Source organism: Prinia subflava, chromosome 2, assembly GCF_021018805.1.
Source record: "Prinia subflava isolate CZ2003 ecotype Zambia chromosome 2, Cam_Psub_1.2, whole genome shotgun sequence".
Classification (NCBI taxonomy): Eukaryota; Metazoa; Chordata; class Aves; order Passeriformes; family Cisticolidae; genus Prinia; species Prinia subflava.
Window position 1 is genome coordinate 92,245,869 of NC_086248.1, and position 24,560 is coordinate 92,270,428.

At 42.7% G+C, this 24,560-nt stretch overlaps 1 protein-coding gene across 2 annotated transcripts; it reads left to right on the forward strand.

The window, feature by feature from the left end:
* The first annotated feature begins 5,562 nt into the window (after positions 1-5,562).
* On the forward strand, positions 5,563-21,495 carry FLVCR1 (FLVCR choline and heme transporter 1). 2 transcript variants are annotated; one of them, XM_063391025.1, is made up of 10 exons: positions 5,631-6,320; positions 9,350-9,494; positions 10,033-10,173; positions 10,451-10,518; positions 10,758-10,861; positions 12,018-12,128; positions 13,910-14,015; positions 14,234-14,345; positions 14,861-14,928; positions 16,341-21,495. In XM_063391025.1, the coding sequence occupies exons 1-10, from the start codon at positions 5,709-5,711 to the stop codon at positions 16,401-16,403; spliced, it is 1,530 nt and encodes a 509-aa protein (XP_063247095.1). In that variant the 5' UTR covers positions 5,631-5,708; the 3' UTR covers positions 16,404-21,495. The 2 variants fall into 2 exon arrangements, with proteins under 2 accessions (XP_063247096.1, XP_063247095.1); XM_063391026.1 differs by lacking the exon at positions 14,861-14,928 and having other exon boundaries at positions 5,563-6,320.
* The last annotated feature ends 3,065 nt before the right edge of the window (positions 21,496-24,560 follow it).

The following is a 24,560-nucleotide window of genomic DNA, read 5'->3' on the forward strand; positions in this document are numbered from 1 at the left end:
AAAAAATCCTGCTGATTTTTAGTTAAGCTGAGGTCAGCCAGCATCTTCCCCATGAAATGCATGTAGACCTTTAAAGGCTCTCTTCCTGCTGATAACCTTTTCAGAGAGAAACTGGGAACTTCAAGCTGTTACTAAATATTCAGTTTTCCTCAATAGTAAAAGTAGCAACATTTCTCAAGCTTGGGTGAGCAATCTGTCTCTAAAACACATTTTCATACCAGGCTCTTAGTGGCTCCAAAGTCACATGTCCCTTCCATTTAATTTTCCAAGGATCTGTGTGCACGGACCAGGCAGGTAAAGTGTACTGAATCAGGCAGTGAAAGAGAGTTACACTGTGGTGTTTTTCAAGAGCATTGTGCTTTTTGTTGTAACTCTGAGATGTCCTAGAAGTGAAGATTTTATTGTTGTTGCTCTGAAAGGTGGTTTCCCCAGCTGACTGCTCACCATTCCTATGTAGATGGGCAGGGAGCAGGAGCTCTCAGTGGACATTCTGCATCTGCAGAAGGCTACCTCTGACTTGGCCACTTGTGGTCCTGCTACAGGCAGCAGAGAAAACCCTTAGGGAGCAATTCCTCTCACATACTGAATTATTTATAAGCTGAGTGGCTGAGTGGAGTGTGTTAGTGGAATCCTGCCACATCTCCCAGGTGTGCCACCTGGGATGGGATGAACTGCAGCCCAGCAGTTCCGTGGGCTGTGGGGAATGCACACAGATGCACCTGGCTGCATCTGCACAGCTTCTCCAGTCCCTCCTGTTCCACAGCCCTGATGGTGCAGGTTGATGTCACTAAATCTTCCTCACAAAAGAGCTTTTTAGTTATCTTTCAGTAAGGAAATTAACCCAAGACTTCAGGACAGCCTGACAGAACATTGCTGTGCAGGTGTATCAGTGGAGGGAATCTGTTATGTAACACTGAAAATGCCTCCAAGCCTTTCTCCAAATTTAATAACCCTTCAGTGAGCGAGTGCTGTTCATCTAAGACAGCCCTTCTACATATTATGCATTTTATTATTTTTTTTGTGGGCATTTACACTTTTCTTATTGTGTATAAAGGATTCAGGTGGAAGTTACATTTTTTGTAATATATGAAGAGCCTGTTAACCTTGGAGAATAAGAACCCAATAAATTTTGCCAGCTATATTTGTTGACATGATTTTTTTTTTCATTAAAAAAATATTTTGTATCTGTAATTTTTCCCCTTCTTGCTTTGGTAGGAAACTCAGGGGTAAAATTCCATTACATAAGAATTTGATGGCTAGCTACAAAAAAAAAAAAAGCAAGCAGATGGTAGTCAAACAGAAGTACCAGATGTACATTTCTGCAACTTCTGTATGGATCGAGACACCCAGGAACACAAATTTCTGTTGTTTACAGTACAGAAGTTAATTAACCATATTTTAAAATTCAGAACTTTTCTCTGATACTTAAAGGTGCACTTATATATTCTTGTCAGTACATTAAAACATTGAACCCAGGTCATTAGCAAGCATGCCTACTGTGGGCAGTCATATTCCCAAACTGGGGTGGCCAGGCAAACTCCTGGAGCTACAAACAAATTTCAGGCAAGTGCCTTGAGTTGCAAATGCTTTTCCTTCAGTTGAGGATTCTGGGTTTATCTTGTGGGGAGACTGGGCAAATGTAGCTGGAATGAGGACTGCACAGGGGGAAGAGGATGTTTACATTTTCCCTTGCATTCTCTCTGAGCTTTCCACCAAGATAATTAGACATGTGACTCTCCAACTACTTTATTTCAAGTCCAGCTTATTCAGGTTTGTTTAATATCCAGCTAAAATAGGTCATTTCTAGCTCAGCTGGAACTTCAGATCTTTTGTTCTGAAATCCCTTTCTTGAGCTGCTGTAGTTTTCTTTTTTAAACAACTCATCTGGGAGACAAGGACCTGGTGCACTCCAGTCATGTAGGTTTTCTCTGCATGGAGAGGTCAGATTTTGCATTGAAAACCAAGAGATAAATGCATTATAAAATAAAGTTGTTTTTTTTCTTGCAGACTGAGATACATGGTCTAAAACATTAAAACCAGAAAATCTGGAGGTCTTAACTCTGTGTTTGATGTACATAAAATTTCTAGGGTTGTTTAAGAATTGCTGGGATTTTGGCAAGATTCTACGACCTCCATTTCAGACTCCTTACCTTGGCCTCATGTTTTCCAAAGATGGATTGACTTGTGGGGTTTTTATGGGGGGCTTAGATACCCTTTTGAGGTTTGGAAGGAGGACATAACTAGGAATTGATATGACTAAGATAACCTGGATACAGGTGTCCAAAAGCTAGTAACACCCTGAAAGCAACACTCTGCAGCTGAGTTTCTATTTCTATTTTGTGAAATGCCCTGGATTGAAACAAAAAGGCTCCTTCTGAGCCATTTTTTGTACAAAGATGCAGTACCTGCAAGATGGATTTTTGTTTTCAAAATAATTGTGAAGATACACTATTCTTTCAGTGGCACTACAGAAGGAACAACAACACTACTGCAAGGAAGGATTCAGCTTTTCTAATTGCTTTCTAACCTTCCCCAGCCCGAAAATTTAAGTGTTAGGTCCCTGCCTGACTTCTGGAATTTGGATACAAGAAAATAATTTTTGTGGAGTAAATTAGTATTCCTTACTTCAAAGCAACTGATACATAAGAGGTATTTTGGCCTTTTCACAGCATTCAGGAAAATAGCTTTGTCAATGCTCGGGTATACATGAGAAATTTCTGGCTCTATCAACAGTAGGAGTATTCAGGAAGGCTTAAATTTTCAGTTAGAGGGTAAATTTGAAATAGATAGCAGCAATTTTAAGCTAACATGTGCTGTAAACTTTGATGCCAGTGTTCTGGTTTTAGCTTTATAAATTGTCCATGAAATATAGAAATCCTTGGACTCACATTTTAAGCGAACTGCTACAATGGATGTTTCTCCATGGGATAACTTTCTCTTGCTGGGCAACTTAGTCCTTGGCCTTGCTTTGCAAACAAATGGCTATAAATCAGAAGTAATGCTCGTGAAGCCTATGAAACACAGCAGGAAATAAACATCAAAGCTTTGCCTTCACGTTGTCAATTTGCTTTGCCTTTTCCTTTCTTTTTTAGGAAGGTACTTTTGGAGATAAATGTCCCCAGGATGCGAATGGTTGTACCTCATCAAAATCAAACTGGTTGATTTCACTGGGACCAGTGCAGTGTAGCAAAGAAGGATTTGCCTCTGTGTTGACCTGTTGTAAATAAACTCGCTTCTCTCTGGAAAAAGTCTCCTTTCTGGGGGTTAGCCAGCATCCACGTCCCCCTTCCCTGCCCTCCTTCTCTCCACAGTTCCCTGGTGTCCCGTTACTGCTTGCGCGCAGGCAGCACATGACACCGGCAGTGCCGAGCCAGTGGGGAACACGGATGATGCTCTGCGGGCACGGCGGCGCGGAAACTCGAGATGTGCCTGCCACTCCTACCACAGGACGAATTTGCTCCGCCTGCTGTAAGCAGGCGAGGGTGCAACACTGAGGAAAGGAAGAATGGGAGAACAAAGCCTATTTTCCTCTGTTTTAAGGAGTAAATGCTATCTTTGGATGGACTTTTGAGATCGTCCAAAATTTGAGGGGAAAAAAATGTTAAATGAAGTCAGCTGTAGATCAGAGTTTGTATCTTCTTCCAACAGAACAAAGATAATTTAGGGTGCTAATGCTACACCTATTCCACCCAGCCAAGGCGTCCCAGCCCATTCCCTGACACCAAGGGCAACCCCCAGCCTGTGCCAGAGATCGTGAAGGGCCATGCTGCAAGCACTGGCACTGAGAGTCCCAGCCGTGTTTTCAGCATCCAGCGTGCAATGTGGATGTTCCTAAAGTGAAAACCAGCCGTTCAGTTGCTTTGGTAATGTTTGTTTCACTTCCCACTATACTTCCTCTTGAGGTCCTGTTTTTAAAAAAAGCTCCATTGCTACAGTACTTAGAGCAAGTCAGGCAGAGGAACTGGGAGAAATTTACCAAACATCTGATCTTACAGAGAAAAACTAAAAATAAATCAGGCGCTTTTTTTGGCATGAATGAAAGTGGCAAGAAGGGCCTGATCTGACTTAGGTAACTTTATTTTCAAAGAGCAGATTTCTTGCACACAACCCTTACCTGCAAATTCAGGACTACTTGCAGTAGTCTCTAAAATTCCATGGTGCCTACAGCCACCACTACTGTTGCTCAGCTAAGTGTTCAGAGACAGCAAACATAGCCAAATTAATAGTTTGAAGCATGTGCCCATATTGTTATCCATACTGTAAATAAGATCAGGAACTGTGGCTTACATAGATCAACTGGTCTTGAGTAAAATACCAACTCCTAATTAGTGAGGGTACTTAAGACTGGTGGCTAAGTGTATCCACAGCCCAGACAGATCTGATTAGGCTTTGATATAGCCACAAACAATGTGCAGTGTGTTACTTGCTGAACACATTCCAAGTGATTTCCCACAGAAACCAGTAAAATACTATTAATATCATTAGCAAACTTCAATATTTCTGTGTTTTCTTATTATTCTTTGGAGAACAATCTGTCTCTTTATTAGGGGACACTGCCTGCAGCAGCAGAATTACAAGCTGTGACAGGGGCTGCCAGACACTGCTCCTGTGCAGACACGAACCAGGCAGGGTTTGGGGGAAGATTGCTTACTGGAGGGATGTCCACCCGCCTCTGCACATGAGCCAGACAGCCAATTTTCTGGGGTACGTGTCAAATCAAATTTCAGAGGTTGAGCGGAAACAAGGAATGTTTTGCCTGCGGCTCTGGAGGCAATGAAGGATTGGGGTGAATGCACACGCCCTGATAATGCACTGTACTGGCCACCCTCTGCTGCAAATTGGGCCTCTGTCTCTGCCCATCCATCTCTTATCACTTCAGTACATTTCTCTGTATCACCACCACAAGGAGACAAATCCTACTGTGGCAGGCAGAGGCCCTGGATTTTCCTGGAATGTGCTGAAAGTGGTGTGGCCTATGCGCCCCTGGCACAGACGGTGCAGCAGCTGAGGTGCCCTGCCCTGTGCCCAGAAGAGGGGTGAGGGATGAGCCACACGGCATCAATCTGTGCCACCAGCCTTACCTGGGCTGGACACACTGGCTGCTAAAATAGTTACAGGAAGGACGTGATGCTGCTCCTTCCTTGGAGATGTTGTGGGGATTTATTTACATCGTTACCATCGCCCTGCCGTTCTCGTGCAGCCACCAAGTCACACAGCCTTTGTAAGCCCATTTTAAACGACTTAAAGAAGTGTGAGTCTCTATGCGTGTGTATGTGTGTGCACTTGTATCACTCAGATGTTGGGATGTGGGGACTGAGGTGGAGCAGGACAGGAGCAGGAGTGCAGTGACTGTGCAGATAAGGAACCTCGAGAAAGACGGACAAAGAAAACAGGAGCAGAGGTGCAAACAAAACAACCATCTCTATCTCTGTGTACATCCACACGCATACACTCCCAACCCCTTCTCAGCAGCACGGGCTGCACTCCCGGCTCACCGCGGCCACGGCGGCCGCTCCAGCGCAGCCCCGCGGGGCCGGGCCGGGCCCGCTCCCGGGGCCGCCTCCCGCTCCGCCCGCCGGGCGCGGCTGCCGGGCCCGGCCCCGGGGCGGGGCGGCGGCGAGCGGAGCCACAGCCAGGTGACCTTGGCAGGCAGAGCCGGGCTGCGCCCGCCGCCGCCGCCGGGGAAGCTGGGTGGGGAGACGGCCGAGATGGTGGAGGACGGCGGCGAGGAGGAGGCGGAGGGCGAGAGCGGGGAGATGCCGGCGGCCGCGGCCCCGCTGCAGCGCTGCAATGGCTTCCTGCCCGGCAAGGAGGAGGCGGCGGCGGGCGGCGGGGAGCGGGCGGCCCAGGCGATGCTGGCGGCGGGCGGCGGGCGGCCGGAGACGCGGCTGTCGCGGCGGCGGCTGGCGGTGCTGGCTGTTTTCAGCTGCTACTCGCTGGTGAACGCCTTCCAGTGGATCCAGTACAGCATCCTCAGCAACGTCTTCGCCGGCTTCTACGGCGTCACGTTCCCGCAGATCGACTGGCTGTCCATGGTGTACATGGTGGCCTACGTGCCGCTGATCCTGCCCGCCACATGGCTGCTGGACGCCCGCGGGCTGCGCCTCACGGCGCTGCTGGGCGCGGGGCTCAACGCGCTGGGCGCCTGGCTCAAGTGCGGCAGCCTGGCCCCCGGGCGCTACCCGCTCACGCTGGCCGCGCAGGCCGTCTGCGCCGTCGCCCAGGTCTTCATCCTGGGGCTGCCCTCCCGCATCGCCTCCGTCTGGTTCGGCCCCACCGAGGTGTCCACCGCCTGCGCCGTGGCCGTGCTGGGCAACCAGGTAGGGCCGCAGGGGAGCGAGGGGGGCTTCGGAGAGGTGGGCTTCCTTCGAGTCCGGCATCGAGTTAAAAACAAGGCGCTTAAGTGGGGAAAGGCTTTTCTCCAGGGTGCGGCGTTGGGAGAGCGGACAGGTGAGGAAGCGGGGCCGAGCGCAAGGTGATGCTGCGGCCGCGCTGCCCGGCCGTGCCGGAGCCGGGCCGGGGGGCAGCGTGTGGCAGCTCGCACGCTGCCATCTGCTGCCGGCGGTGCATCAGCCGAGAGCCTTTCAGAAGCGGCCCCGCTCCACTTCCTCCTTCTCTTGCATTTTGGCATTTGGATTCATTCGGCTGAATCCACCCCCGGCTGGAGGGCTGTGAACTACGTGAACTTTCATGAAGAGCCCCAGCGACGACATGGACTGGTTTCTGCTTTTCAGACTAATTGCCAGGTGCCAGTAGTCAGTACCCTGGTGACTCGTGAAGTTTTGTGTAAAGCTGTGGTAGTTCCAACATCACTGTTGGGAGCTGATAACTGAGTCACAGATTCCCTCAAGCTCCCTGGTCCTGGCCAGTTTCAGAGAGCTGGAACAGGTGCATCTCAAAGCACAGGTGCAGGTATGATACTTTTTCCTCCTATTGCCACTGTCCCAGCTTCTTATTTTTTTCTCTTTTTCCCCCCCCTTTTTTTCTCCTGTGGCAAAAAAATGCTAAGATTCAAATCAGCATCACTGGTGCAGGCTGAGGTCGTAGGTAGAGCTTGGTTAAGGTAATGGGGGATTTTTTTTTATAATGTTTGTCTAATGACTTCATGCTTGTGCACTTCGGATTATGACAGCAGTGACATTAATGTCACATACTTACAGTTAGGGTGGTAACCTAGCTGATTCCTCATGAGCTGACACCTGGCTGTTCACAGTTTTTCCAAAACTTTTTTCTTTTGAGTCAAAGTTTTCCAGTGGGCAAGTCAAGTGTCGCTTTTGGACTGAAGATTTCAGAAATTGTTGGTGGTTTCGGCAGTGAAGCAAAAATTTTGGATCTGCTTCCTGGTAGCAGGTTAAAGGTTTCTTTGACAGCTAAATTTCCACTCTTCCTGACATGCCCCAGTCTCCCCAGTAGCAAGGAGTCACTGGGTTTTTGGTTCTGCAGTAGAGTGTCAAGTGTCCAGCTTGCAGCCTGAAACTGATGCTTCACTTGGATGCTGTGATGTGGGGTTGAAGTGGTGCAGGACAGGAGCAGGAGGAGAGCAGGGATTGTGTAGATGGGAACCACGAGAAAGATGGACAAGGGAAACAGGATCAGCATGAGAACAAAATAAGCCGTGGTTATTTCTGGAGTGTATTCCTCTCCAGAAGCTAGGGCTGGTCTCAGTGTGCCTGCTGAAGTGCTTGCTGGTACTCTGTCAATAGAACAACAGAATTTCTCTATTCTCAGGTTTTGCTTCCTTTAAAAAACCCTAAAAACTCTCAAAAGCTAAATTGAAAGGGTAGTGAGATGAGGAGTTGGCACTTGGAAGTTAGGAGTAATGTTGTGTGTGTATCCCGTTGCAGTTCCGTCCTGCACACACGTTCCCGTCGGGGCTCACTGTACTGGATAATTGCACAAGGTGAACTCTGTAACAGAGCAGGTTGCTATAACCCACTCAGCTGTTGGTCATCCCATCGCTTATCAGATGCTGTGTGTAACTTCAGAGCTACAGCAAACACGGCTGGACTGCAGGCAGGGCAGGAACAGAGCAGTTATCAAAAATTAGATCTCATCTCTTTGAGATGCTCATCCTTTGCAGCTGGAGCACAAATCACCGGGAATGCAGCGATGTGCCTGTCAAGGGTTGTTAGGAGTGCCACATCTCCACAAGTGTTTAGCATCTTAAATGAGTTACACCAAACTCATTGGAACACTTCCTTCTGGCCTTAGCCTCTGCAGATGTAAACGATGGATAATGGAAACTCGACTGTGTTGGAACGTAGTGGGTACGGTATTGGCTCCTATTGGAGAGGGAAAAAAATACCTGAAGAAAAAAAGTAACTGTGACAGTTTATGTTTGTAGGGTTCATATACTGGAGCGGGAGGACAAAAGGAGACAAATTCTTCTGTGGCTACTGGATACTGTGTCAATCTGATGGCCTGGGGGAATAAAAGGTAGCAAAACCCTCATCAGGTTATGCACAAAGGGTGCTTTGTAAGCACAGTGGCACACCTCTAATGTGCATGCTTTCTGATTGTTGGACTTGCTACTCTGACAGTCTTCGGTGCTCTTTTTAAATTTGATTTTACCTAAGATAAATGTTCCAACGCTTTAAAATGCCATTTAATTTTGGGGGAGCAGAAGAGAAAAAATGGAGAATAGTCCAGGACTTGTTCCTTCATGTTTTAAAATGCTTTATGTATATACCCAAAATTTCAGTCCCTATTTTATGTCTCTTAAATGTGAAATCAGTTGTTATGTTGGAATGTACTCCACATGCAAACCCACTGCTATTTCATTTTGTGATTTTTACTTATTTCCATACCAATAACGGTTAGGTTTGGTCTTAAAAGGATAAAAAGAAAAAGATATTCCTTTTCTCTTGCTTTTCTCTGCTCTGTCTGTTCTGCAGTAAACCTTGCAGTCAGGCTTTGCTACTGTAGTGGCAGAAGCGTGACATCAAATGAAGAACATTTCTACAAGAGTAGCTGGAATCTTGTGTCATCTCCAGCCCTTCAGTTGCAGGATGACTGATACAAATTTAGGTTCATGCTCGGTACTATCACTTTCCTGTGTATGATTCTTGTATAAGTGCAAAGATTCTTGTATAAGTACTATATGTGGTGTAAATATATACACTGAGTGTGGTATTGTAGTTCAATTGAGAAATGAAAAGGTTAAAATCTGACTTATGGAAGGTCTGGTTGTAAAACAACATCAAGAACAGTGGCTCAAAAGTGTGATACTGAAGTTTTATTACTGCTTATTATGATAACAAGTCTGAATTCTACATGATAAGACTTTTTACTCCTGTTAATTTCTGTGTTCAGAGGGGGATGATTTTTGTTTTGTTTTCTTGCTTTACAGCTTGGTACTGCAATTGGTTTTTTGTTGCCACCTGTTTTGGTCCCAAATACACCGAACGATATTGATCTCATGGCACATAACATTGGCATCATGTTCTATGGAACAGCAATAGTGTCCACACTTCTGTTCTTCCTAACAGGAGTTGGTAAGTGTTTAAATTACTGGCATTTACATGCTGGCCATGGCGAGTGTTTACAATGTCTCTCTTAAAGCAGCTGACTGCTCAAAGTAGTTGAGGTTACAATTTTTCCAGTTTGTGTTCACTTACATGTTGTGCCAGGGTTAAGCAGCAACCATTTCATTCTAGGTTGTGCTTCACATGAGGTGATTTCTTTCAGAATATTTAGCACTTTTAGTTTCTTTGCCACAAGGACTTATGATATAAAGCGAATTCGCTCTGTTTTTCTTACAATTTATATACAAAGGTCTTGATATATTGCAGATGAAGTTTGTCTTTGACCATGTTTTTGGTAGCAATCAGATCTGACCAAATAACACATCCTTTGTGGATGTGATTTAGTTCCTCCATGAGAAAATCTAGAAATTTTCAAGTCAATCTGATGAAATTTTCAAAAGTCAATCTGATGAAATTCATCATGCTGAAAGACTTAAAAAAAGCGAAAAAAAAGCATATTGATTTAGTAGATATTAATCAAAAATTGTTCATTTTTCTTTTTTCTCAGTGTTTGAAGAAAAGCCCAAATACCCCCCCAGTCACTCTCAAGCAGTCCTGCAGACTAAACCTCCAGAGGATTACTCCTACAAGCAGTCCATTATTAACCTGTTCAAAAATATCCCATTTATACTTTTGCTAATCAGTTATGGTAAGTGGTGCTATCTGCTTATAATCTGGCAGAAAGGACCAGAAGCACTCAGAATTTTAATTGTGGGGGTTTTTTTTATGGGGAAGGGAGGGTCAAACTTTTATTTACTCAGGTGCCAGTGCTGGCAAATCTGTAAGGATTCAAAATACTGCTTGTAGGTCCAGTGAAGAGATTTTACCTGGTACATAGAAGGTTTTGTCAGAAGATGAGTTCTTAGGGGTAACAAATCTGCGTGGCTGCACCTGGAATGACTGAAGCTTTTTTGTTGGTACTGCAGGTATTATGACTGGGGCATTTTATTCTGTCTCCACGTTATTGAACCAGATGATAGTAACTCACTATGAGGTAAGTTTCTTGGATCTTATCTTTCTCTTTTTCACTGTACATTTGCAGAGGTGATATTTATTTTTTAGGTGCTATGTGTGCTCAGACATTTGGTTTCTTTTATACCTCTGTACAGTTTCTTGTACCATACGGCTCTGGGAGTCATAGGAATGTTTGCACTTATGACTGCCAAGAGGTCTGAACTTGACTCTGAGTGGAAGCAAGTTATTAATGAGCACCATATAAATATTTGTTGAAAGGGAGAAGAAGTGAACGCTGGGAGAATTGGCTTGACACTGGTGGTGGCAGGAATGGTGGGTTCGATTATTTGTGGTTTGTGGCTGGATTACACTAAAACATACAAGTAAGTGTGGGTAGGCATGTGTGGGGCTAGGGGTAGGAGAGTGGTGCAATTGCATTAGGAAAATACTCCAGCCTAAGGGCTGAAATTAACTGCTGATGAAATGCAGTTTGTCCCTGATCTTTCAGTGGCCTTGATGGAGACGAGTTTCTGATACTACAGCAAAAGCTTGAGACTCTTACTGGCTATTGGCCAAAAGAAATTAAAATTAGGGAGAACAATGCAAAGATGGAAGGGATTTGTCATCTAGTCCTGTCTCTTTGGGAGTATAAAGCTAACAAGGAAAGCACTGTAGGTCCTACAAACAGTGGCCAGGTGGCCCAGTGGGTTTCTTCTCCTAGGAAAGCATAAAGTCTCAAAGCCTACCCTGCATAATTTTGTAAAATGGCCAGTTGATGGATTCTGAATTTTTTATGCTACTCCTGATCCTGTTAGTAAGTGTAATGTTTGCTTTAATTCAGGAGATGACCATGGAGCAGAGCTCTGTTCTGGGGTAGGAGCTCCTGGGTCCATCATCCATGGTGTGGTGCCCCCAGGGGCGAGCACTGCCCTGTAGCACTGTTTGTGATGGAGTAATTCTGCCCTGTGACTCACTACATTATGTGCCTCTACAAGCCTCATGGATGTTAATGTTGTAGATTGGCTTTGTTTCTGCATGTGTTTTGGCTTATAAATATGTGCTTTAAGAATCTGGAAGACACTCCTTCTTCCAAATTCAAAATAAATAGAACACTGTAATGAGATTTGTTTGACTTGCCTCTTGGTAGGCTGACTTTTATTGCTGGTAGTGTTGGACTCAGCTGCTCCTTTGTTGATGTATTGTGTAATGGGCAGCACTGCAGAATGGCCAAGAGGTCCAACACAGCAGAGAACTAAAATATCCTGAAGGTATTAGTATGTGCTGTGATTGTCCATTCTTTCAAAGTCTGAGTTAATGTCCTTAGCCTTGAGTGAAGCAGCCAGATGACCAAGACAATGAAGAGTTCAGGAAGGGATATGTGCTTGCTGCATGCTAAGTTTGAGGCAGAATTACATGAAGCAAATTTTATAGCTTTAGAATGTCTTATGTAATGTTCATGTTATCCTTTCATGCTTCAGCAATGTGCTATGGCCTTTCATTAACAATGTTAATTTTGTTGTTGTTGTTGTTGGGTTGCAGGCAAACTACTTTGATTGTTTACATTCTCTCTTTCATTGGGTTGCTGGTATTTACCTTCACCCTAGACCTCGGATACCTTATAGTAGTGTTCGTGACTGGAGGAGTGCTTGGGTGAGCAATTAAAGAGCACTGCAAGACTTATTGCAGTTCTGTTCTGAAACACATTTGAATGTTTTACCTAGATAATTCTACTGTGTGTTCTGTCACCATGATCTCAGCCTATGCCTTTAGCTCACAGTGCAGATAGGGTTTCACCTTCTGTTGCATCAGAATAAATCTAAAGTAACTCACTTTTCAGTAAATTTCATTTACCATTTTTATGGACCTAAGAGAGGTCTCTATGTGGTCAGCTTGCTTGGTTCCAATTCAAAAAACTGTCTGCACTGAAGTTGAAGCTTTCTCTTGACCAGTGTGTAGGTGATTAGAGTTTAACTGAGCAGATCTAGGAAGTCTGGCTTCTCTGCATTTTCATTCACCTATACTTTGATAGCCCAAACAACAAGCTGATTGCTTTGTTTGCTGTGCTCATAGATACCCGACTCAGGGAGTGTTGCTGTATTCAGACACAGAAGTGTCTTGGTTTGGAAAGACAGGTATCTATCAGGAAAAACTGGAGTTTCCCTTGGAGTGGAGAATGTAAAAACCCCTCCTTCAAGATTATTATAATTTTGCAATTAGGAGCTTCCAGGCAAAAATCTGGGAATAGGAGTAACAGTTCTTTATTAGGAATATTAAAAATGCAAATACAGTAATAGAAAAAAAAACAAGCAAGCAAACAAACAAAAGTCCTAGAAAACCCTGACGGAGTCAGGAGTACAACCTGACACCCTGTTGGCCAGGATGTTGGAAGCAGTCCAAATAAGTCCTCCTGGAGTGACAGATGTGGTTCTGTTGGAGTATAGATGATCCTGTAAACAGGTTCAGTGGCGGTGAGATGAGTCCAGTCTTCCTCTGAGAATCCACTGGAAAAGAGGATCCCTGGGGTCCCTGTGTCTCCATTTTATCTGAGTAGGAATGGTTGGCTCCTCCTCACTGGGTGGAGCATCTCACAATGGGATGGTGTAATGTGTTATGTCATTGGTGAGCCTTAATGGCCCATTAACAGAAGATATCCCCCGGAGGGTGGACAAAGTTGATGAAAGAGATCAGAAACACTGCCCCACCTGGTTTTAACATCTGGTTTATTATCAGAAGGCATCTGCCCTCCCCTTCCCCCCCCCCCCCCACCCCGGAGTTACAAGAGATAAAGAAAAAAAAAACCCAACAAAAAAAGAAAACATCTCCCAACTGCTCTCTACAGATGAAATAAAATACACTTTTTTTTGGGTTACATAACCCAAGACAAGAAGGCAAGATAAAACCAGAAATGTCTTGAGAATTTCAGTTTAAAAACCAATCAACCAACCTCAGCTGCATTAAGCCCCTTGTCTTGCCATCATTCATCGGCCCCCTCAGCTCCTTCCATAGCAGCTTCCAGCAGGTGTTCCAGTGTACAGCTTCACTCCCTATTCATGGTCTCTTTTTGTCCTTCAGCAGGGATATGTGGGCTGATCAAATGATGATGTTTGTGTATGCCTTTCATTTGAAAGTAATTGGCTTCAAGTATGGAGCGGCTTGTGGACTCGTTAGAAAAGGTGGTTTCGGGAAACAGGACAAAGATGTTTTAACAGCTTTGGCCTAAAGAGAAAGATGTGTGGCTAAAATTCTTGGGTCATGTTGAGGGAGTGAAGCAGTCACTATTATTTGGAATTACTGAATTATGTTGAGTCGTGAACACATGACAGTTCAGAATACCAGCTAATTCCTAATACCCTGTGTGTATGTTAGGTTTTCTTAGCTGTAGTAACAGATGAAGGCCATACCTATCATCCTCTTACTGTCCTCTCCAACAGATTCTTCATGACTGGCTATCTTCCACTTGGGTTTGAATTTGCTGTGGAAATTACATATCCAGAGTCTGAAGGCACTTCCTCGGGTCTCCTTAATGCATCAGCACAGGTTACAGCATTTTATTTCTTCAAGTGAAGTAATGTTCACGAAGGCCACTATGCTCGAGTCTAGGAAGGCTTTCTTAGACTTAGCTAAGTCTCTGTTTTGTTGCTATGGTCCTGTTCTTTTAAAAATTTGATTTCTCTAAGATGTGACCTGGAACTTTTAAAGGTAGAATGATGGCTCTTTTGTGTGTGATCCTGATGAAGTTATTTGTTTGTTTATAGATATTTGGAATTGTCTTTACACTTGTTCAAGGAAAGCTTACAACAGACTACAGTCCTCGTGCAGGAAACATCTTTCTTTGTGCTTGGATTTTTGTGGGCATTATCTTAACAGGTAATTATAAGTGCAAGTGATGGTTTCTCTTTAATGTGAAAATGTAGATGCTTTTAAGATGGTACTGCTAATATATGGACAGCCATCTGACCCCATTTCTTGAGACATGTCTTGAATTTGAGACAGATGTCCATCTCCAGAGTGGGGTGAGAAATGGAAAAAAATGCCCAAATGGAGGGAGTTTGTACTTTTCCAAATGCAGGAAATTGCTGATGCACTCTGGAACTGTGCCACTGTTTACACATGTTGACTCACAAACGTGCCAAAAGTGCTGAAACTGTCGAGCGTTTCTTTAAGTTCTTGTGCCTTAAAAGACTTTATTGTCATTTACTGCTTTGTGTGCTTTGTGAGGAGCAAGTTCAAATTCAGTGAGTTCAAATTGCAAAGAGCGAATACGGGTATTTTGAAAATGTGCTGAAAGCAGCTTCTGTGTGCTTGCACGGTGCAAACATCTCCCTTGAAGTGCATGTGACTGCAAAGGTGTGAACCAGCTTTCCTTTTTCCTTCTTCTTCAGCCTTAATAAAATCAGATTTACGAAGGCACAATGTGAATTCAGGGATTATGAACTTGGACGTTAAAGCTGTAAGTGGTGACTCTTTTACCATGATTGTATTACCTACTTGAGTGCTTGGCTTCTACTGGCATAACAATATCAGTTGCAAAAGAGTAATTCACAAAATCTTACGATTGATTCCATGCTGATTTTGAACAACAGAGCCACATGAGATGCTGCCCTCACATACCTGTTTTTCTCCTTAACTCCCATAAAAAAACCTGAAAAAAATGCTCTCAGATTTTTAATTTCTGAATTTTTAAATATTTGAATTTTAAATTTAAATTTATTATTTTATTGCTAATAATATTATTTTATTGCTTTTATTATTTATTACTTTTTCATAATAGCAGGGTAGCACTGTAAATTGTGAAGCCTTTTTGTTCCTTGGGTTCTGAGGCCATCCTGTAGACTGTGTATTTTATTTAAAATACTTGCAGTCCCTTCAGATGAAGTCAGTGTCCAATAAACAGGAGCTGTGCTGGAGTTTCTGTACAGTGCTGCATAAAGAGCTGGATTTGTTCTTCTGACACTCTCAATTTAAATGAAGAGTGAGCATAGCATTTCCTGATGATCACAAGGTTCCACGTTTCAGCAGCTTTTCCAAACTACTCCAGTCACTAGTAGAAATAAAGCTCTCAGTTAAAAATTTTTTCAGTGCTGTGGGTTTTTGATTGTCTGGATCAAAATATGAGACAGCTTTTTGGAGTCAGACATTGCAAGATCCTCGGCCATGCTTCTTTCTGTGTGGGTGTCTTGCATGTCCAGCAGCTTTTGATCACCCGTGACTAACTGCACACCGTTAGTGCCTGTGTGAGGTTCAGGAGCTGCCTGGTTTCTGAACCTCTGCCTGGTGCTGTCTGAGCTAACTGGAACCTGAAACCTGTGCAGCTGCGTGTGCTCTGTGTGACATCCTGTGGGTTTCCCAGCCGGCTAGGGGCTCTCCCAGGGCTGTGCATGACTCATCTCCTCTCCCTTATCACCTCGTTAATTAGCCTAGAGTGACACACAGCTTCACTCATATTAGCCAGGATGGAAGAAAAGCCTGCAGTCCTTGCCCTGATGATGCCATGCATGATTGAGACCTGCCTGTGTTAATAATGTTCAATATCCCTTTGATACTGAACCTTGGTCAAGATTCTACTGTGGTTAAATGTAACAGAGAAAAAAATGGGAAGTTAATCTTCATGTGTGAAATATAAATATGCAGTTAAATATATACTTTAGAGTTATACTAAGAAACTAAATTCTATGTTTGGTCTCTTATTATAAAAAGAAGGAAAAAATATGGTTTTATATAATTGCTTAATTGGTCTAATGAACTACGTATACTGTTGGAGTCTAACCTAACACTTACCTAAGAATACTGAGTTTGAGAATAATCCTGTTGAATAACAGCTTAATTCCTGTTGTGTTTTTATTTTTTTCTCTCTCTCTTCAGGTACCAGTTGACAGTCCTGTAGAACCTGAACGCGCTGCATTAAAAAGTCAGTCAGCTTTATAAAGCTGGAGGAAGGTGACTTAGAAACGCACAAGTTTGGTTAGATACAGAACAATATGAGCTAGTGTAATCACTGGATTTGTGTGTACGAGTAGTAAAATGTGCTTGTTGATATTGGTGGTAGTTGTGTGTTGGAAGCTATGAAGATGCTCTGTTATTTTGCCCAAGATACAAACAATTCACCTTAGTATGGAATATTTATTTTAACATTTTCAAGTTTTGCAGTTTCATTAGGAAAGAACGGTGTGAATGCTGTCCACAGTAGGGAGATGTGCATTCAGGATGCATACTTGAAAAAAATCAGGAATCTTGAACTACTGTTGTCGTGATCAGAAACAGTTAATCTTCTTTTCTTGTTCAGTCTTGCTGGTGCATTTGAAAAGTCAAAGAGGAGGGAGATGCACAGCAGGAGGATGCTCACAAGTTAATTTTTTATTTTAAATGTATCTGTATTTGAATACAAGCCAACAATTCCTTCTGGGAAAGTGATAGCACAATACTGAAAACAAGAGATGATGTGTGTGTTTCATACTGGCATCTGACATTTCTTTTGCCTTGAAACGTCTTTATAGGCGTCAGAAGGCAGACAAGAGAGAACACTGTTCTTGCTATAGCTTCATTGTAGCATTTCTGGGGAGATTTAAAAAGTTTCTTGATAGATAAACTGGAGAAAAAACATTTCTTATTAAATACATTAACAAGGAGGACAAAGGCCTTTGATATCTCTGGTGTGAAATATTTATAAGCAGTGGAACACTACCACACAAATTTCCTCTATGGAATATTTTGAGTGCTTTCTCAGTTAAAGAGAGCAGAGTATGTGTTTACAAAGAGCCAGTGCCTTTACTTTGTAAAGAAGATCCCTGCCTCATCTTGAGTTTAATCAGTGCTGCTGAAGAAGTTCCATTTTGTGTGTTAAACCTCTGAATATTTGTGGAGTATCAGAAAATGTGTTCTGTCCTTTTTATGAATTGTATCACTTGTCGCATGTGAAATTCCTGTGCTTGTGTAACTTCAATCATGTCTTTTGCAGTTTGTTAAAAGCTGTAAGGATGACTGAAAGGAAAATAGTGATAGTTTCCCTTTCTCTGATCAAATATTTTCTTTATACCATCTTAGCTGCAAAATGACCAGACTTTATTAACAGTGACTTTTTGTTACCTCATTTATTTGTATTTGGGATGGAGGTTTCTCACTGCAGTGCTTTTGAAAATTTTCTCCTTTACCTTGTGCTCTATCTACACACCCACAGAACTGGCAGCACTACAGTAATACTGTTGCTGGGAAAGTCAGACCTGGATCAGTGGACTGTTTACAAACATTTAATTTTTAGCTCAGCAAACTGAGCATGCAGGTTCAGTGCCATCAATGATGCTGTGTCTTTGAGTTCCCACAGATGCAATGCCATCCAGAAGGTGGAATGCCACTCGAAGTTTTCCCCAGATTGTTACAGCTTGGGAGGGGGAATTATTTAACTCTGTGCTGGTTTCAGCTGGGCTAGTTAATTTTCTTCACAGTGGCTGGCATGGGGCTGTGTTTTGGATTTGTGCTGAACATGGGGTTGATAATACTGAGATGTTTTTGTCATTGCTGAGCAGGGCTTACAAAGAGCCAAGGCCTTTCCTGCTTTTCATATCTCAGAAAAGGTGAGGAGGCTGGGAGGAGACACAGCCAGGACAGGGGACCCCACTGACCAGAGGCATATTCCAGACCATGTTCAGGGTATACAGTGGGGGCAGAAGGAGGAAGGGAGGGATATTTGGAGCAATGGTGTTTTCTTCCCAAGTAGCCATTGCACTTGATGGGGATGGCTGAGCACCTGCCTTCTCATGGGAAGCATTGAATTAATTCCTTGTTTTTCTTTGCTTGTGTGTGTATGGCTTCTGCTTTCCCTATTAAGCTTTTATCTGAGATAAAGACATGAGTTTTCCAACTTTGACCCTTCTGATTCCATCCTCAATCCCATTGGTAGGGAAGGGAGCAAGCAAGCAGCTGCCTGGGGCTTGGTGGATGGCTGAGGTAAAGAACAACAAACTCCAAGATAGTCTCTAGGTACAATAAATATCATTAAAAGCTTTTTTTTGGTCTTGTTTTGCTGTAGACTCAGGAAAATCCTTTTGTATAAAAAGGGCCCTGAAACCTTATCTTTCTAAGCTTAGCCTCTAACTGCTATGATCTTGATTTAAACATTTTGTATGATTAATGCTTTAGGCAGGGGAAGAACTGTCAGAATAAACTAAGCAGGCTTGGAACACTTGCCTTGCCAAAGAGGGTTCATGTCTTTTGCCAGGTCCAGTGCTAGGGAGAAAATAAATGGCCAGGCCTTGCTGCTTCTGGAGAGGTGAGCTCTCAAAGAGTCCACGGCTGAAGTAGCTGAGTATAGGGAAAGTAACTCCTGGCTATTTAAATGGCAGGCAAGGGTATAGGAGTGAAAGTAGAGATGCTTTCATTATGCCAGTCCTTGACATGGAAGCTGTCCCCTCAAGGGATGGACACATTTTCAGTCTTAGTGAGAAAAGTGAAAGTTTCTGCCTTGTGACATGTGTGGGTGGCTTTTCCCCTTTGAAAAGTGATAATAACGTGCTGAAATATATATATTTCAGCAAGATATAGAAAATATTTATGTTCATGCCCCATGGTTGCTTTGACTTCTGGTGTTGCAAAATCTTAACAAGATAAAATTTTGTAGTTTGGGGGAATTGTTTTTGAATGTCCAGTAGAAAGTCTTTGTCAGTGTTCAGGGTATTTGCTGACCTGTTCAGTACACACTGTTCAAAATTAAAGATTGAGTATTTTTCTTTCTTTCTTAAAATTTATTTTTCAGTCCCTTTCTTCACTACTAGTTTCCAGTTTCTTTAGTTATGTTCAGCTGATTATTGAAAAAATATGGCTCCTTGTGTTTTTTATCTTCTGCCAAATTTCTTGGCTACCTTCTGAAAAGGTTGAAACAAGATTTTGGCTTGTTGGAAACCCTGCTGGGTCCCTGAAAAGAAAATATTCCTAATAATGAAGGCTTAATTATATCCTGGATTTAATATTCCCATTCTAAAAGGAGCTTGAAAGTTGGAAACCTGCAAGCTATTTTCAGGCAATGATAAAGTATTTAAATGAAAGGCTCAGCAGAAGAATAATGAGCAAATAAAGAACAAATCAGTATTTTTTATGTGATAGCCTTATCATCTGTCAAGAAACTGAGGTTCTAGCTCATGGCAGAAATAAATTTGGAGTAGTTGAAGCTTTGTGGTTTTTGCTTTTAACTTTTGGGTTTTAGCAGACAGCATCCACTCAGTCAAACATAGAATCATAGACTGTTAAGAGGTTGGAAGGGACCTTAAAGACCATCTGGTCCCAACCCACCTACCATGTGCAGGGACATCTCCCACTAGACCAGGTTGCTCGAGGCTCTATCCAGCCTGGCCCTGAGCACTTACAGGGATGGGGTATCCACAGCCTGCCTGGGCAACCTGCTCCAGTGTCTTACCATCCTCACAGTGAAAAATTTATTCCTGATATCTAAATTAAATTTCCTCTCTTTTGGTTTGTGCCCATTTTGTACCCTCTTGTCCTGTCACTACAATTCCTGAGAAAGAGTCCCTCCCGCTTCCCTGTAGTCCCTCTTCAGATAATGGAAGGTTCCTCTTCAGATACTGGTGAGTTCTCCATGCAACCTTCTTAGCCTGGAAATCCCACATGCATCTGGAACTGGAAATAGGGTTTCTGACTCTTAGCCTTGAGATCCTGGCTCAGCCCCCCAGCAAGAGTACAGCTGGGGGCTAAAAACCCTAACTTCTTTAAAAAAGTATTTGTATCATGAATGGGACTGCACATCAATTAGGGAGCAGATGCTGCAAGAAACCAAATGAAGAGAGGCATCCCAATCCCATGCATCAGCTTTTGCTTTTCAAGTTGCTTTTTTTCCAAGTGCTTCAGGTGAGCTCTTGAGGATGCAAGAGAACACACAAAAGTGGGTAGCAAAAACAAGGGGACTGCCCCTAAGCTCCCAGGAGCTCAGCAGGTTGTGCAATTGATAACTTTCAGCTACAAAATTCAGAGATTAGCCTAAAAATTAGTTCTTATCTTTGTGTTTCTTCCCAGCCACATTAGACTTCTGGTAATTTCAGTGGAAGAGACTCAGAGAATATTGACACATTTTTATTTAGGATTCTTACCATGGCCTTAAACCCCTCTTTTCTAGTGGCTGGGTGTAAAAACTCAGACCTGTAGGGCATAGTCTGGAATTGCTGGTAGGTAAGTCCCTCAGAACAAGTATTTTTAGATGGGTTGTTAGTATGTTGTTAGTAACATCTCTTTCTGTTGCTAAATTCCAATGTTTTACAAGGAAGAAAGTACAAGGGGAGAAGTAGCAAGAATACATGTGAATCATTTCATATGATTAATAGGACTTTTCTAACTTCAGCCTCTTGGTCATCTCTTTTGTTCAAGGCAATCTGTTGTTTCAGAGACAATCAGTGGAGCGTGTAATTAGAGCTGCCAGCCCAGGTTGCCTAATGAAAAAATGTTTTTCTGAGAAATATTTGGACTACCTTGTGCATGTACAACCAAGTGAAATTGGGTTGAGCTGTAAACATTTATCGTTTTCCATTTTGTGAACTCACTAGTTTTCCTGTGTGAATGGGAGTGTGTGACCTTTACAGTTGTCTTTCAGCACATGTATGTACCTCCTTCTCAAGTGTTACAGGCTATTAATGTTTAATGGAGCACAAGCTGTCATTGTACACAATAATATGTGATTGCCCCAGCCCTACCATTCGGTCTGAAGTCTGTGAAGAGCGAGAAGTGACATTAATGCAGGAACTAGAATGAATTAAGCAAAAAAAAATCCTAAGAGAAATGTATTTCTGTGTAAGACCCCTGTTGTTTACTGCTCATGTCATTGTTCTACTCAATTGAAAATAACAAATATTTTTTGCTGTAATATTTTGGTTTTGTTAGTGTCCAGTTCTTTATTTCAAGAGAAAATTAAAAGTTCTTAATGAATATCCTCTGATTGCAATACTGTATGTATGTGTATATGTGGATGGCATCATTCCTTACCATTATATGTTACTAATAAAGTGTATAATGCCTAAATTGATTGGAGCCAAGAGTAACATTTCTGACAGCTGCTAATACAGCTGCTAATCTAAAAGTGATTGTTTTTTTCCTTTAAACCTGTCTTTTAATGTAGGAAAATGTGTATGACTTACTGTGCCATTAATACATGTACATGTATAGTACCATGTGTGCAGGCTATAGAAATTTATTCTACATAAGAGTATTGGCATCCAAAGCAATTTTCCCAGGGCATGGAATTAAAGTACTAGCATTGGTAGTCAAGTTGTACTGCTCCAGCACAGAGATTGCTCCTTTGCTTTGGAAAAGGTCTGTGAGGAAAAGAAAGGGCAAGTTAACCCCTAAAGCAGAGTGATCCAAAGGCAGCTTCTTGAGGGTGGTGCAGATATTATTTTACTAAAGCACTTGGTTGCAGAGAGGTTATCTGGGGAGACAGGGTGGGATAACTTCTGAGGATAAAAGTGAGACATTACATTCAGGTATGGCTAAAATCAGAGTTGTTTTCAGTGGCAGCACAGCAAAACCCTTGTGAACACTCTGCAAGGGTTCTGTCACCTACCCTCAGGCATTTAGCCCAGGTGTGAGCCAGGCAAATTTGAGGAACCTGCTTCAAAGTAAGTAGAGTCGTGGTAAAAAACTCTTTTAGTTTTTTTTTTTATCTCCCTTCTCCACAAAGCTGGGATTCTCTCTCAGCTATTTTGGTGTAGGAGATTGTTCACAGAAGGAGGTTGCATGGTGCTGCAGAGCACAGCAAACACAAGCCTTGTGTCATAAAGCAACACTAATATGTAGTTCAACTGGGTTGAGCTTTCAGGTTGACTCTTAATTTTACAGCCAGGACCACAAGGTCATGTTCCTCTTATGGTACCTCTATGAAAGCTGCAGGCAATATCCCCATTTAGCACTGTAATTTAAACATTCCCACAGCTAGGAAGGAACAAACTCAGAAAATTATTATTGCCTTCAAGTTTCTTTGGCTTTGGAGTTTTGGGGTCGATGTTTTTTTTCTTTTTTCTGATTAGATTCTCAGTCCTTCAAAGAGAACACTAGAAACCTCATCAGGTGGATGGGAGATGTGAAACCATCCTGACTATGATTAGTCAGGTAATCATTTCTATAGCTGGGAGGAGCCCTGTGATCCAAAGCTAACAAGTATTACCCCTTCCAGAAAGTGATGTGGTTTGTGCATGGATGAAATAGGCAGATACCAGCTGCTTCCTGGGCTGGAAAGGTTTCTTAGAAGTCTGCTGGATTTCCTTCTGTCTGTGCTTCACAATGAACTAACCCTATCTGACCATGTTCTAAGTCAATATTTACAGCTCTATTAAACAACAACTTTCAGAAAACAAAACAATAATATCCTGAACTTTGTAGAAAGGACTCCAGCAGATATGTCACAAAGGCTAAGTATTGGCAATGGTTAGGCATAATTACTGATTTGTGAGTAATTATACATTTGTGAGTAACGAGCTAATATCTGCTTAATATCAGAGATCAAAGTTCAGCTGCTAGGATTCCAACTTCCAGTGCTTCCTCAGTAAACTGCTTCTGCTTGTAACACTGTTTAGACCATTAAAAAGGCAGTAAATAGTAACTAAAGGGCATTGTCAGTATTGTGGCCCTGTGTTACGAATTTCCAGAAATAGACACAAGGTTGTACAAAAGCTATAAACTCCATGCAGATGGAAAAATCCTGGGGAAGTATTGAAGGCTTCAGAAGTTTTTCTAGCCTGCATTAGGCTGAACCAGAGAGTTCCCACTTTTTTTTTCAGAATGGGACAGTCCTAAGGTTTTTTAGATGTTGATCACTAGTTTGGTTAAGGTAATAGAGAGACTGCAGATGACTGCGAAGTCAGTTACTCTTTTAGAAATCAGCTTACTGCCAAGAGAAAAAGAAGTTAAAACATAACAGCGCAGTTTCCAAGGCTGTGCATGGCATTTTCTCCATTAGATATTGGAAAGCAACTTGATTTTCTCAGAATAATTCATCAGCTGGTTCTGAACAACCCTGCAGGCATTAGACAGAACGTACATCCTGTGTGGAATGAAGAGCCACTGTCCCACAGGAGTGAGAATGACTCACCCAGGGATCATTAACTGGCTCCAGGAGACTTGATTTTGTGTTATCTTCTGCTCCCAATGAACAACTGAATTTTCTTTGGGCCCTCATGCTAAAAGCCTGAAATTCACATAGAGGTTGATACCTAAAGCCTAGAAATACCATGATTTCTCATCTTGTCATGCCCCACTGAAGCTTCAAAATGGTAGAGAAGCCCTCAAAGGCTCGAAAGTTGGATGAAGTTGTCCAAATCAGACTGTTGCCAGGGGAGATAGAGGTCCCCCAGCTTTTGGGGAGCAAAATGCCCCATGGTCAGTGTGATTTTTCTCTGACCTACTCCATCTGCTCAGAATGTGAGAATCTCGTGAGGGTTGAAATGTCTGTCTGCACTGAGAGCGTTAGGGAGTCTCCTTGAATTCTGCAGCTTGCATGATTACACAGCATTCCTGGGTTTGATTCCAAAGCCAGAAGGTGCACTGTAGGCTACAGTTTGCTCTGAAAATTACTATCATTCATGTCATGGCAAATAACGAAGATGGCTGGAAAAAAAAGTGATTTTTCTCAAGATGACTGTATTTCCTTTAAGAGCTTTTTTTAAAAAAAATTGACCACGGCATTTGAATTTTAGTGTCACCTTCAGGTGCTTCTGCAGCATTTTGATTACTCTTCCATCATTCTCTGGAAAGGGGGACTCTTAATCTGCAGAGCACTGTCTCCCAGGGATGCTTGAAGTGATGCTTCAGATCAAAAATTGTTTGATGAAATCATCAGTGTCGTGATGACACCTTGTAGCACCATGGCATTGAGAACAGTAAATCCCTCATTTCTCTTTGCAGGTTTCAAACAGCATCTCAGTTCAAAGGCTTTTGGTGTTTGGGTTTGTGACATGTTCTATTGCTAGGCTTAATAACTTTTCCAGTCCACTTCTCTTTCTTCCTGGAAAGAAAATGCATTTGAGGAACTTCAGTACATAGGGACAACATTTGGCCAGTGTTTCCTAACCAGAATCATACAGTTCCTAGAGGGCA